At 40.7% G+C, this 14,040-nt stretch overlaps 1 protein-coding gene across 1 annotated transcript in view; it reads right to left on the bottom strand.

Moving 5' to 3' along the window:
- TYRO3 (TYRO3 protein tyrosine kinase) overlaps positions 1-1,162 on the bottom strand; it is a 73,651-nt gene extending 72,489 nt beyond the window's left edge. The window contains exon 1 of the mRNA XM_070931305.1: positions 1,028-1,162. Coding sequence (XP_070787406.1) covers positions 1,028-1,121 — 94 coding nt within the window. The 5' untranslated portion in view covers positions 1,122-1,162. The remainder of the gene's footprint in view (positions 1-1,027) is intronic.
- Positions 1,163-14,040: the final 12,878 nt, after the last annotated feature.

The raw sequence follows: 14,040 nt of genomic DNA on the forward strand, positions 1-14,040 counted from the left end.
TACAAAGATAATGAGGCCATCCTGCAGGGACCATAAGGGCTTCTTACTGGACTTTCTATTTAGAACTGGACCAATTCATCCAATTAGGAAGCCTTTAACAGGAAAGATCTCCACAGCGGTAAAGTCCTAACTCTCCCAAGGACTCTCCAAATAATGTTAAGGGAAAATTGGGAAAGCAGGTAATAGAGTCAAATTCCTGGCATACAAAACTATTGGTTCAACTTGACAGCCTGCAAAGATGAAATCACTACCATCTACAAAATAATCATTAAAAACAAAAACAACACCAGGGATTTAAAAAAAATATAAACAATGAAATACAGTTTCCTTAAATGTTGCCATTTGTTTCAGCTCCAATGAGGAAAGATGCAGGCCAATCTCACAGCGCTGGCAGTAGATGAGAAAATCATTGTAACTACCGCGCTTACACCTGGGTAGCAGGGAGACCTTATCTTCTCCTGGAAGTCCCTTCGGAGGAAGAAGAAAACTATCAATGGGAGTTTACTCTACTTGGGTTTGTTTGTTTGTTTGTTTGTTTTTCTTTAAAAGAAGGGACATCGGAACAGGAGTGCCCGAAGGCGAACGGCTCCCACTCCAAATCAACCCCAGACCCGGTTGTGCCGCTTCACCTACTCGGTTGCAGAACAGAAGTGACCCATAGCCCAACAATGTCCCAATTCAGGTGCTTTTTGGAGAGGCAACTGGACTTTCTGGTTTTTCTTTGAAGACGATTCATCCAGGCAGGAAGCTTCTTGGATGAGAAGCGAAACGTCTTCAAAGAAAAACCAGAAAGTCCAGTTGCCTCTCGAAAAAGCACCTTTGGGACAACCACGACCTGGATGACTGAGAATCTCCATAGTCATAGCCCAACAAGAAACTCGGAGCTGGAGCGCACCCACTTGGGAAGCGTAAAATCAAGCGGGCGGGAGAGCGTGAAAGGGACAAGAACCGGTAAAAAAAATCAAGTCGAGAGTCGGCTGCCGTCCCTCTGGCCGAGAGGGAACTCGGCGGAGCGGAATCTCCTTACCTGTTACAGCCCTGAAGTCCCGCGAAAACAGAGCCCATAGTGCCGGCAACAGCAACAGGAGTCCCCGCATCTGCATAGTCTGCTTCATCTCCATCTCTTCCCCCTCATCATCTTTATCACCATCCTCCTTGCGACCTCCAAAGGGCTCGTCTCGCGTCGGACCCCAAAAATTCAAAGTCGGGGAGGAAAGGAAGGGGAGGAAAAGGGGGAAAAGGAGAATGGGCGGGCGGCAAAGCAACAAGGGAGGGGGGAAAGAAGAGAGAGGAAAAGCAAGGACGCCCCTTCTTTGAAAGAGAAGGTCCGCGCCCCCTCGATTTGGGCGCGAAGAGGGGCTCGGCGCCCACGCGATCGCGCCCGGCAAGCCCGGAAAAAAAGAAGCGGCTGGAGATGGCAGCGCCAGGCACCCCACCAGCGCTGGCTCGGCCGGCGGCTCTGCTCCCTTTCCCCGAGCTTGTGATCGCCAAGTCGGGAAGGTCCCCCCCTGCCGGCCTCCCTCCCGCAGTGCACACAGTTCATCGGGCCCGCCGAGTTGAGGTTGGGCCGGCGCGGAGCTCCCTCCTTCGGCCGCCGCGACTTCCTTCTGCAAGTCTTGGCATCGGCTTCTTGCTTCTCCTCCAGGAAATGGCGCTTTCAGGAGGCCACAGCTCTCCTCCTCATGACATCACCGGCTTCATGAATATTAATCCGTCGAAGGCTTTATCCTATTGCTTTCCTGAACTTTGTTGTTTTTATTCCCCCGCGAAGTGGAAAATAACAGGCCTGCGGCACAACCAACGTGGTCTCCGGTTTTCAAGGAGAAGGGAAGGCGCGGGTGCGATCTTTTTTCTGCGCGCAGGTTAGTCAGCGAGCCGCAGTTTCTACTCAAGGAGCAGCTCATCCCAAATCAAAGAGGTCGTGATTTGGAAAAGAGAGAGAAAGAGCGAGAAAGAGAGGACAAATAAAGGACTACCCGTTACCAATCTTCATCCATAGAAGGAAGCCAGTAGAGCAATAATAATAAATAATGTTTACAGAGGCATAAAACATCGATGTGGATTTTCCTGTAAAAATCCAAGTGTGAGAATGTAGTTTCTTCTTCCTTTTTCTTTTTTCTTTTTACAGATTATACATTTTATTTTCAGGTTTTATTAGACGTTCTTCGCAGAATATTTTCCATGGAATCAAAAGCATTACATACAAATTACATACAAGGGGTGTGCATAAGCGTACCAATGTGCCTACCGTCCCTGCTGTACTGTCCCTATTTACTCGTATCCATTGCCTGTATTCATAATCGTGTTTATACTTATATCTGTTATCTTATACATGCTTGACAAAATAAATAAAAAATAAATTCATTGGACAGTTTACCCTAATCCCAGTTCTCTTTTTGCCTTCTCTTGTTAATGTGGCCAATTAAATGAATGTGGGAAATTCTTTGTTATGAATGTTGTATATTATGTTCATAATGTATGGTTCAGATATTCCCTAATTCCCTGTGTATGGCTGGCCCAAGATATCTGGCTGCCTGAACTATGGCCAATTATTTTAACACAAAATATAAGAAAATAACCCAACAGCTTCTCATGGCAGTAATACCACAATAATAATAAATTACATAATGATTTGCTGTTGCTTCACAGCTATCTAAATATAGTGGGTCACTTCACATTGCCCAAATTAGGGCCCTATCAGTTGTATTTTTTAAAAAAATGATAGTAAGAAATAGCAAAATCCAGTAAAATATGTAAATATCAGCATTGACAAATTCATTATCAGTTAATTGCAAAAGGCAGCTTTATTCAGAACAGCTTACATCCTATGATGATAAGTAAGACTGTAAGACCATCAAATATCCATATCTGCCTATCCCAGGTCCTTGGGAAAGATTCAATAGGGGGTCAAAAATGCCAAATCCAGTCTGAACATCTGGCTGGCTGTGATGAACAGTAATAATAATAAGGGAGACAATTTTTCTGGATATTGTAATCAATAAATAGTTGCCAAGCTCTGTAAGAAAGCCATGCTAGTCTATAATGGTTTAAAAAAAAATCAGGAATCCGATAGCATCTTTTCTAACTAACAAATTTAAGCTCACAAAAATCTGTTAGTCAGAAAAGGTGCTATCAGATTTTTGATCTTTTGCCTAACTATTGAGTTGGGTTGAGTAATGAAACTTGGTTGAGTAAGGTAACATCTGCAAGAAAACAACCAAGAGCGTCAAGGACTCCATAGTTCAACCCGGAGTACACATATTCTCTTCAATTGAAACTGTTGAATTGATTAATGAGTACCTAGTGTTGTAATGTTAAGCATGGAAGCTACCTCTTCAAATTCCAGCTGTAACTTCCTCAGAGAAATACTTATTACTTCCTTTGGCTACTTTTAATATTTCCTTTATGAAGCATGATGGTAGATAGATAAGATTAAAACAATTAGGTTTAAATAAAGAGGAAAATAATACAGAGTACTCTTAATATCCCCCCCCCCAAGCTCCTTTATGTTTCTTACTGCCTATGTGCATGAAATGTTTAGCTTTGGCTATTGTAATCATAATGCAAACCCTTTTCTGGTTTTGCATAAATGCAATTTTTGACTTGTTTCTGGTTTGGTACAATTTTTTTTTTTTTTGTCCTGATTAAGGGTTTATTTAAATCTTGTTTACATAAAAAGAAATTGAGAGACATTCCAAATAAATCATTATCAAAGTTATCTGTTTTGGCAAACTTTAAGATAAAGTCTCTTTCAACTTAAACCCCACTCCTGGTAGATTTCACGGATGCATTCATTCAATTTTCATGCCAACAATGGGGAAATGGTGGTTGCTGCCTTAGCTTACATATGCCAACAGGGGGGAAAGAATCAGGATTTTTTAAATAGGGAATAAGTTATACTCTCATAAAACATCTGCTTTGTGGTAATATATATTAATCCAACTAGAGATATACAAAATAGTTGTATATTTTCAGATTCCAAGAACTTTTCTTCAACCAGGATGTAAATAGTAAAAAACTATTTCCATCAGATATGCTGATTGGATGTCAAGGAGCCATAAGTCCTATCAGTATTGTAAGAGTGTTTAACTAATGTTATCCCTTCCTGCCAGTGTGATTTTGGCCTGTAAAGCAACCTACTGGTTCAAACCCTTAGGAGCATCATGAAAGTTCTGCTAATTAAAAGTGCCCTTCTAATGCCTAAGTATGAAAATACAGCGGGATAGTTATATAGTAGGATGAAACTGTTTTGCTTATTTGTCCTTTAAATATGTGTTTAACATGTTTTTCATTTAGCTTAGGGGAAAAACTAATTCCACAAATCCTGTAATTCTTCAATAATAAACCTTGTTTCCCATTTGTTATATTTCAAGAAAGACAATTTGTTTTTTATAGTGTTTTTAAAATTCCCCTTTATTAAATTTGAAATCTGGTCTCCAACATTAAATCTATTATTTTATTTTATTAAGGTAATGTGCAGCTATTAATGAAATTCCCGTGTGTTTAAAGTGTCCTGTTGAAGTTTCTGTTTCATAAAACTTTTTCTTAATTTCCGTATTAAATAACACAAAGGCAACTTGAAAAGTATTTGTTTTAAAATATGAATTATTAGGAAAAATAGTTAGTAATTCTGCAATTGCTCTGCTGAAATACTTGGACTAGTTTAATACTGGTAGTAGTTTGTATCCAAGTCCGATACATATTTGTGGGAGCCTAGCCTGGGCACCAGTAAGATGTACTGTCTTTCTTTAACTTCCAGAATTCTGTAATTAGTATAATAATTACTGGGACTTTTGAGTCCATCTCAAGACCATAGTAAAAGATTGTTGTAAACTGCCAGTGAAAAGAGCCATGGGAATTGAGGGTCACAGCTGAGTCACATTTGGTGTGTTTGGGTGGATGGATAGATGAATGCATGGATGGATTGTGAGTAAATGTAAAAGTGAATAAGATGAATGTATCTGAGAATATTTGTGTGAGAAGAGTGACTTTGTGAGTACGGTTTCACTAACAGTGATATTCATTCCTGCCTCACTTAAGTTGGCAAAGGGTTAGAATAGAATATAGAATTCATTATAAAATCTATAATGAAAAAATGTACAAAAAATATTTTCATGATTTTTTTTCTCAGTGTATATTTAACTAGTAGCAGAAATATCACATATAATGCTAACTACATTTCTTCATTATATGCCTGTTCGCTGGAGTTCTCTGGGTACTTCAAAAAACCAGATAAAACCATGGAAGACAAGAACAAGGGAACATAACGTAAGTAATAAAGACACAAAACTAAGCTGGTTAAATCAGCACAGGAGTCTACTGGGAAAGTAAAATCAGACTGTTTCCTAGAAGCAATAAAGCTATAATTTAAGTATTTTGGATTCACAATATGAAGAATTTGATGCGTGGGAAAAATCGAGGACAATTGAAAATGAAGCTGACAGAGGTCAAGGTGGCCAGATGCTGTCAGTGATGACACAAACAGCTTACAAGAACTCATTTACAACAATCAATCGTAGCAAAATGATGTCCACGAAGTGATGGAAATGACTGACAATTGCACAGCAGGAAACCTTGATTTATAGCTTTAAAATGTAAGTCTTGTGATGTCATTATAACCTCCACAGCTATCCCTAAGAAGCCTTTTCTGTGCTTGCTAAAGAGTGTTTCTCAATATAAGGAACCAACTGCTTCTCCAGCATTACACATTTGTTGAGAATGTGAAGGTGCAATGTCATCCTCAGGCCATTTGTTCCACTTCAGAAATTTGCCGGCTTCTGCCACCATAAACCATGCTGAACAGCTAGTTTCACAATTTAGAGTGGGCACCTGCCCTGCTGTTGTTGGCTACCCGATGTCTGTGGGTGTGCCACCCTTCCAATCCCTGGCATCTGATTACCATTTGCCCTTTGACAGCAGGAGAGTCAGAGCTCCAAATCCATCTCTCAATTTGCCTAGCCAAGCTATGGATGCCAAGGAAATCAGAGTGAGAAGGGAAGGAAGTGGGGCTTTGGGTGCTGGTTCTCCTTTTCTCCCACAGAAGGTTTTCTTTTCCATTGGAAGGTCACTTGCAGAGATATCTTCCCCCCTCAGCAAGGTGCCATGTCCACTCCCAATGCCTAAGTTGTAAAGGGGTTTTTATAGTCATATAACACTGAAGTTATTGGGCAGGGGGCGGGCAGCTGAACCATGGAGAAAGCAGCCAGCACCCCTGCAGTAAAGTCTCCAACCCTTTCAGGCTTCATTCCATTTGCCAAAGTTACAGCATAATACATGTCCAGCAGACTACCAGAAGAACTCTGGACACATGTAGAAAAAGCCCCCGCTTGCAATTTAGGCATTGCAGCAAGTTAAACTGCAGGAGTACTTTAAACACTAGGCCAGCAGTCATTCCCTGGAGTGCTAGACGCATTTAAAACAACCTTCTGCAAATTTGTCAGTGGCAAAGCTAAATGGGGATGTTGTGGTAGCTGTTCTGTAGGAATGTTCCCCCTTGCAGTATAGTGTTGTTTCCCTACTTGGGGAACTCTAGAGCTCTGCAGCCTACACTACTGTGGGAAAGGACAAAAAGATCCATTTATCTTCCTGTCCCTGTGGTAAGAGAACCCGGGTCTTCTCCCTTCCCACTGGATTTCTTCTGGGTGGCAGGAGAAGCAGGGGGAAAGCAGTTGCAAGGTTTGCAAGGTGACCTATTCCATTTGTGAGACAGACAACCAACAGCAAAAGTCCCAAAGGTCTTTTGCTGCTGGGAATTGGTACTACAAGATCTGTTTTCAACCTGCTTCTGTCCTCCCCTGAAGGAAGTCATAGCTTCTGTTCTGCTTTGTTGCCCAATAAAGATCCTAAGGCAATGTTTCTCAACCAGAGATGGGTTTCAGCAGGTTCTGACCAGTACTGGAGAACTGGTAGCAGAAATTTTGAGTAGTTCGGAGAACCGGTAGTAAAAATTCTGACTGACCCCACCCCCATCTATTCTCTGCCTCCCAAGTCCCAGCTGATCAGGATGAAATGGGGATTTTGCAATAACCTTCCCCTGGATTGGGGAGGGAATGGAGATTTTACACTACCCTTCCCCTGCCATGCCCACCAAGCCACGCCCACCAAGCCACACCCACAGAACCGGTAGTAAAAAAATTTGAAACCCACCACTGTTCTCAACCCTAGCAACTTGAAGATGTGCTTGCTTGAAACTGAATTGAATTATTTGAAGTCTACTAGCTGGAGAATTCTGGTAGTCCATGGAAGACAAGAAGATCCACAGATCTTCAAGTTGCCACAGTTGAGAAACACTGCCCTAAGGTTAGACAGCATGGCTTGGAACTCTTGCAATAGATAACAGAATAGTTATCTATGTGGTCTAGGTAAACACTGATACATTCTTTAGACACAGAAAGATTTTGAAAGGTCAAAGAAGGAGAAAAAGGGAAATCATGAATAATCTGATGAAATTTCTGCACATATGAATGACAAATGCAGTGATCTCGGGCAAGTAACTATTCTGTTCTACCCTGCTGATTTCAACAATGGAATTATTTATTTAGTCTCTTAAGACTTTATTTAATCTCCTTTTTTCATACACAACTCAAGCTGATAAACATACCTATACTACTTCTTCCTCCTATTTTCCCTACAACAACCACCCTGTGAGGTGAGTTCAGCTCAGAGGGAGTAACTGATCCAAAGTCACCCAGCCAGTTTTTCATGCAAAAGGTGGGACTACAATTCCGTCTCCTGTTTCCTACGCCAACACTTTAACCACTACACTGTTTGTACATGTTGCATAACAATATTGCATGACAACTCTTACTAGGGATTTAGTTTCAGCATAAATTCCTTTTGATGTAGCAGCATCTTGAAATTATGCAAATTCTTCCAACAGATCTTGCTTGAAGCACGTTATTCCAGATGACTTGGATCAACATCTCAAATTCCAGAGCAGCTGGCAAGGAATGCTGACAGGGCCTACTACAATCTTGCAACCCTCTTAAATAATATCTTTTTGTAGCTTTTTAATTTTTAGTGTCCCTGCTGCTAAGTCATTCTAGAGCATGGTAGGAGATTACAATTGTTTGAAACACAGCTAAACAGCAATGATATTTGCTGCAACCACTGTTCTAGGACTATACAGGAGGCAGTTCATCACATCAGGGCTGGCCCTGAATGATTTAATGCTTAAATTAAATTATATCTTGCAACACCTCACCCTGACCTAACTTCTCCCAAATTAGGAGATTAGGTAATCTCTGCTAATATTAGGGCTGATCTACTATGGATTCCCTAAAACATAGAATTGGCTCAACCACTCTTTAATTAAGTGAGCCTCTGACTTGTTCAGACACAATATCTCATTTAATTAACAGAAGACCCCTAATAAGGTGGAGTTTTTGTTTTGTTTTGTTTTGTTTTGTTTTGTATTGAGGTTGATGTACTTAGCACTGACATCAGGGAATGCAAGAATGACCTGCTGAAATTTTGCCATTTTGGGGTCTTTGCAGATACGCTACTCCCCTCCTCTTGTCCTGTTTCCAGAGGTGGGTTCTAAATTTTTTTACTACCGGTTCTGTGGGCGTGGCTTATTTTGTGGGTGTGGCTTGATGGTCATGTGACAATTATTTAGGATTTAGCAGAGGTACTGGTCTACCAGGCTTTTAACTGCTTGCAGAGCTGTACCAATCTACCCATTTATTTTTGCAGGCACTGATCTACTCATGTATTTTTGCAGGCACCGATCTACTCATTTGTTTTCTTTTAACACTGATCAGCTGTAGGGCGGCCCTTTGAGTTTAAACAGTTTTTTTCCCCTCTAGCCATCAGCTGGGACTCAGGAGGCAGCAATAGATTGGGGGTGGGGCCAAATAAAAGGTAAGAATAACGCGGGGGGTGGGTGGGCGGGCGGAGGGGGCAGAACCAGTTCAGTGATCTCATATCATAACCACTACCGGCTCGGCGGAACTGGGAGGAACCCACCACTGCCTGTTTCAAATACTCACACCCAATTGCTAGGTGAGAACACCAAGGATCCCAGTTTCGCTTTCAACAGAAGTATACAGAAGAGAATTTAAAATCCAGTTTGAAGTTCAAAGAGCCAGATCAGGTTTGTCACTCAGTCCAAAGGACAGTTTCAAGAGCAGGATTCACAGGAATGACACACTAGAGCTGGAGGTTAGGTAGTTATTTCCAATGTAGAAACATAGGTCAGATCTATCTGTTAAATCAGGCTGCAGCCAGCTATCTTCAATTAAGATAGTTTCTCCTTGCTTGGCAGAGACCCTCACTGAATGTTTTTATTCTGTTCTCATCTCTACTTGCTGAGTCTGAGGGTTGGGAGGGTGGACTTGCTTCATTACGTGACAACTGGCTTAGGACCTGGTTACCTACAGGACCACATTCTGCCACCGATTGCCTCCCACCGACCAATATGCTCCCACAGAGAGGGCCTCCTCAGGGTGCCGTCAGACAAACAGTGTAGGCTGGCAACCCCCAGGGGGAGAGCCTTCTCTGTGGGGGCCCCGGCCCTATGGAACGAACTGCCTCCGGACATACGAAGGATCCCCGACCTCCGTACCTTCAGTTGCTCTCCGAAGACCCTATTATTCCAGCAAGCTGGTCTGACAGGATAAAAGTTTTTTAAATTGGGTTTTGATAGGGGTTTTAAAATGATCTTAGTTGGATGTTTTAAATTTGGCCGAATGATTGAATTATTTTAATAAGCTTTTAATTTTTGTTGTACATTGTTTTTACCATGGCTGTTCACCACCCTGAGTCCCTCGGGAGAAGGGCGATATACAAATATAATAAACTAACTAACTAACTAACTAACTAACTAACTAACTAACTAACTAAAGCTGTTTTATGGTGCCTGTGTTTGATCAGTGTTAGGTGACTCCTGAGACTGACACTCCATAAGTTCAGCGGGAACAGCTTAGTTCTGTGCCATGACACCTCTTTTGGTATTCCCAAGGTCATCCAAGTCTTGCAATGCAGCTGTAGTATTGATCTATACGGCATTGATTTTTTAGTCTGGGGTATCGGGCTGACAGCAGCTTCCCAAAGTATTGTGTGCCTTACTCTTATGGTGATTTTGTTAGATGACCTCTAATGGAAAATGAATAGCAATACTGTATTTTCTCCCTTTGTGTACTCCTCACTATTTGCCTGATTATGGATTGGTTTTGGCACCGATTTTGTAGCTTTTTCTAGCTTTATGAGCATTTTGATCTACAGGGATCTCTTTCAATTCACATCCATAAACTTGTGTCATTAATAACAGTCTCTGCTGATGGCAGTCAATGTCTATGTGCATTTTTTTAGGGGAGTGCCCCTCAAACTTAACACCTGATTGTCATTTCTTGGATGGGAAAGTTTGATTCAATTTACCCTCTTTGGAGAGCTGTGTATCCTAGGGCTTCTCACACTTTTCCTAAGAAGTAGAATGAAGAGAAGAGAAGAGAAGAGAAGAGAAGAGAAGAGAAGAGAAGAGAAGAGAAGAGAAGAGAAGAGAAGAACAGAGTTGGAAGGGACCTTGAAAGTCTTCTAGTCCAATCCCCTGCCCAGGCAGGAAACCCTATACCACTTCAGACAAATGGTTATCCAATATCTTCTTAAAAACTTCCAGTGTTGGAGCATTCAAAACTTCTGCAGGCAAGTTGTTCTACTGATTAATTGTTCTAACTGTCAGGAAATTTCTCCTTAGTTCTAAGTTGCTTCTATCCTTGATTAGTTTCCACCCATTGCTTCTTGTTCTACCCTCAGGTGCTTTGGAGAATAGTTTGACTCCCTCTTCTTTGTGGCAACCCCTGAGATATTGAAACACTGCTATCATGTCTCCCCTAGTCCTTCTTTTTTATTAAACTGGACATACCCAGTTCCTGTAACCGTTCTTCATACGTTTTAGCCTCCAGTCCCCTAATCATCTTTGTTGCTCTTCTCTGCACTCTTTTGAGAGTCTCAACATCTTTTTTACACCGTGGCGACCAAAACTGAATGCAATATTCCAAGTGTGGCCTTACCAAGGCATTATAAAGTGGTATTAACACTTCACGTGATCTTGATTCTATCCCTCTGTTTATGCAGCCCAGAACTGTGTTGGCTTTCTTGGCAGCTGCTGCACACTGCTGGCTCATATCTAAATGGTTGTCCACTAGGACTCCAAGATCCCTGTCACAGTTACTACTATTGAGCAAGGTACCACATATATGGTACCTGTGCATTTTGTTTTTCTTCCCTAAATGTAGAACCTTATTTTTTCCCCTGTTGGATTTCATTTTGTTAGATAGCGCCCAATGTTCAAGTCTGTCAAGATCCTTCTGTATCTTGAGCCTATCTTCTGGAGTGTTGGATATTCCTGGCATCTTGGTGTCATCTGCAAATTTAATGAGTTCCCCATGTATCCCCTCGAATGAATGTTATGTTAGCTCAGTGTGTTCCATAAAGGTTGTTTGTTTAACCAGCATCTCTTTATCCACTGATAGAATTTAGAGAGGAAGCTCTGAGCAGACCTACTGTATGTCACAGTATATCAGAATGATAGATAGTTCTAAAGAATTCATAAGCTTTCTCTTGATGTTATAAATACTGCTTGCTTTAAGGTTGGTGACTGCAGCCTCGATGTTCTGCCCTATTATTGTCATATGATAGATTTACACATTCTAGGAACTGGGTAATTCACTGGTGTTTGGTAAAAAGCGCTGTATCTGCTGTAGCATGTACCTCAGAGTGTAACGTTTTTTGGTTTTCGGGTTTTGCATGCTTTCCATGAGCTGATTAGATTAGAGCTGCCCACACATTTTTCTGAGCTCTGCTGTAAAGACAGTAAGGAGTGACATGCGGGGTGGGTGGGCTATAGTCATGAATCAAAATTTCAGTTCTCCTATATGAATCTCTTAAAGGATTTAAAAAGGAATGAAGATCGTTAAGGCAACATGATAAAGTTCCAGTGAATTCAATTGTGCTTTTGTTCAGACTGACTACCAGATAGCAGCAAATGTAGGTCATTTAGCATACCACCATAGGCATCAGCAGCAATGGGCACTGGCTCGAAAATTATGGGTGTGACTGGGTGACCAAAGCCCCGCCCCTTTTTAATGTGTTTTGCATGCATATAAAAGAGGAGTAGGACTTTGCATGCCTGGTTGTGTTTTCCAGTCTGACAGTTGCTGTGAATGTCTCTGCACAACATCAATGCCTTATAAAGATAAAATAAAGATGTTAAATCAATTAATTGTTTTTTTAAAAAAACTATATTGCTAAGTTTCTGAAGTATATCTAAAGTCCTGGAAAATGCATTCACTTAATGCTATTTATTAGTTCTGGGTTCCAGTATTGTCCCCCTCATCATTTTGCTATGCAAAACACACACACACACAGTGTGCCCATTAGGAGCACCAGTTTTATAACAATCGCAGCAGCAAAATACTTCTACCCATTTAATTACCAGTAAAGTAAGAAAGCTAAAAAGATATTATTCACTAAAAGCAGTGATCTTCTTGTGCATCCAGTCAATATGCATAGTGAAAATTAATTTCTGTATCGCCAATAAAATATACATATTAAAATTTATAAAAGATTTATATTTCGGGTGGTAAACAGTCACTGCGGTCAGAAACAATTATGCAGGTGCGAGATAACTCTGCGAGATAATAAAGGGTGAGAGAGAGCTGACCTTAAGTAATTTCATAGGCATGTTCATGCAGGGTTGTGGTTTTTTGGCAATGTTATAAAAATGATGTTTTGTTACTGCCTTCTTTGTAGGATATTATTTCACTTCCCAATGAGACCTATAGCCTTGGGATCCCATGTAGTCTGCTATCCAAATACTAATGAGGCCTGGAACTGCTTAGCTTCAGAAGTCCAAAAAATGTTGCTACCTGCTAAGGTATTCACACATATTCACACCTGCTATGTATTCACACATATTTCAACATATGACTAAATAAAAAAAAGGCTTAGTCCCTAACTCATGCTTTTTTTCATTCTTAAATCATGAGACCACAGATTCCATTTTGTTCTCAGCATGTTGGCCACTAGCCAATACCTCTGAGGGAATGCTAGGCTGAAGATGATTTTTTTAAATTCAACGTTGTTAATAATTTATTTTCTTTACACTGACATATGCACTGGTGTTTATAAAAGACAATAATACAATTTGGCAGTCTGTTGCAATTCAGGAATCATCGACACATGCAGCCCACACCCATATTCCTTCTGAAGATTCTTCAATATATATGTGTGCATATATATATGTGTGTGTGTGTGTTTTTTTTTCCATGTCCACAGACTGCTGATGTGAAGCTACTGAGAGTATAATTTTACCTGAGGAAAAAGGGAGGAAGGTGGACACCTTGGTTGTAAGGGTATCTGCAACATGTACAGACTGTTAAGAATATGTGAGCAGACCAAAGAATCCTTTTGCTCAGTAGAAATATATTAAAAACATAAAAATAGACTCTCATCAGTGAGACAAAAATGCCTTTTTTGTTCTGCCATTCTGTTGAAGCCTATTTTAATAGAACCTTATATTTTCCCAAGCTCCTTTGTATGTTAAGCAAATAATTGGCATGTACTGTAAAAACGTCCATTTGGGACTGCTCTTTATGAAAAGCACAGGACTGGATGTGCAGCAGTGGAAATCACTGCTTCAGCCAATGGTACTAAAGCATGCTATTTACCTCTCTGGAAAGATGCCCTGTTAAAACTGTGTGGGAGAGAAATATACTTCATCAGCATCAGCAGACTACAGTATATTGCAAAAAAAAATTTAAAAAAAAAAAGAGGATGGATAATACTTGGACTCACCTTGGAAAATTGGCTAAAATGAAAGCCAACAGAGGGAGGATAAAGAACTGAAAAAAGATGGTAAGGGACTTATTGGGGGGGGGGAATAAATAAAAGTCAAAGCACATTTTGGTAAGAGGAGAGGAATGAAGAGAATGTTAGATAGTGAGAAATGGCAGACACACCTGTGATGAACCAGAGAAAGATCTTATTAAATCTCTCAGCTCACATCTTTTGCTTCTTTTCCTTGCATAGTGGAAATAGCAA

The sequence above is a fragment of the Pituophis catenifer genome, unplaced genomic scaffold (assembly GCF_029215685.1).
Source record: "Pituophis catenifer annectens isolate HBS135680 unplaced genomic scaffold, rPitCat1.0.hap2 SCAF_1, whole genome shotgun sequence".
NCBI lineage: Eukaryota > Metazoa > Chordata > Lepidosauria > Squamata > Colubridae > Pituophis > Pituophis catenifer.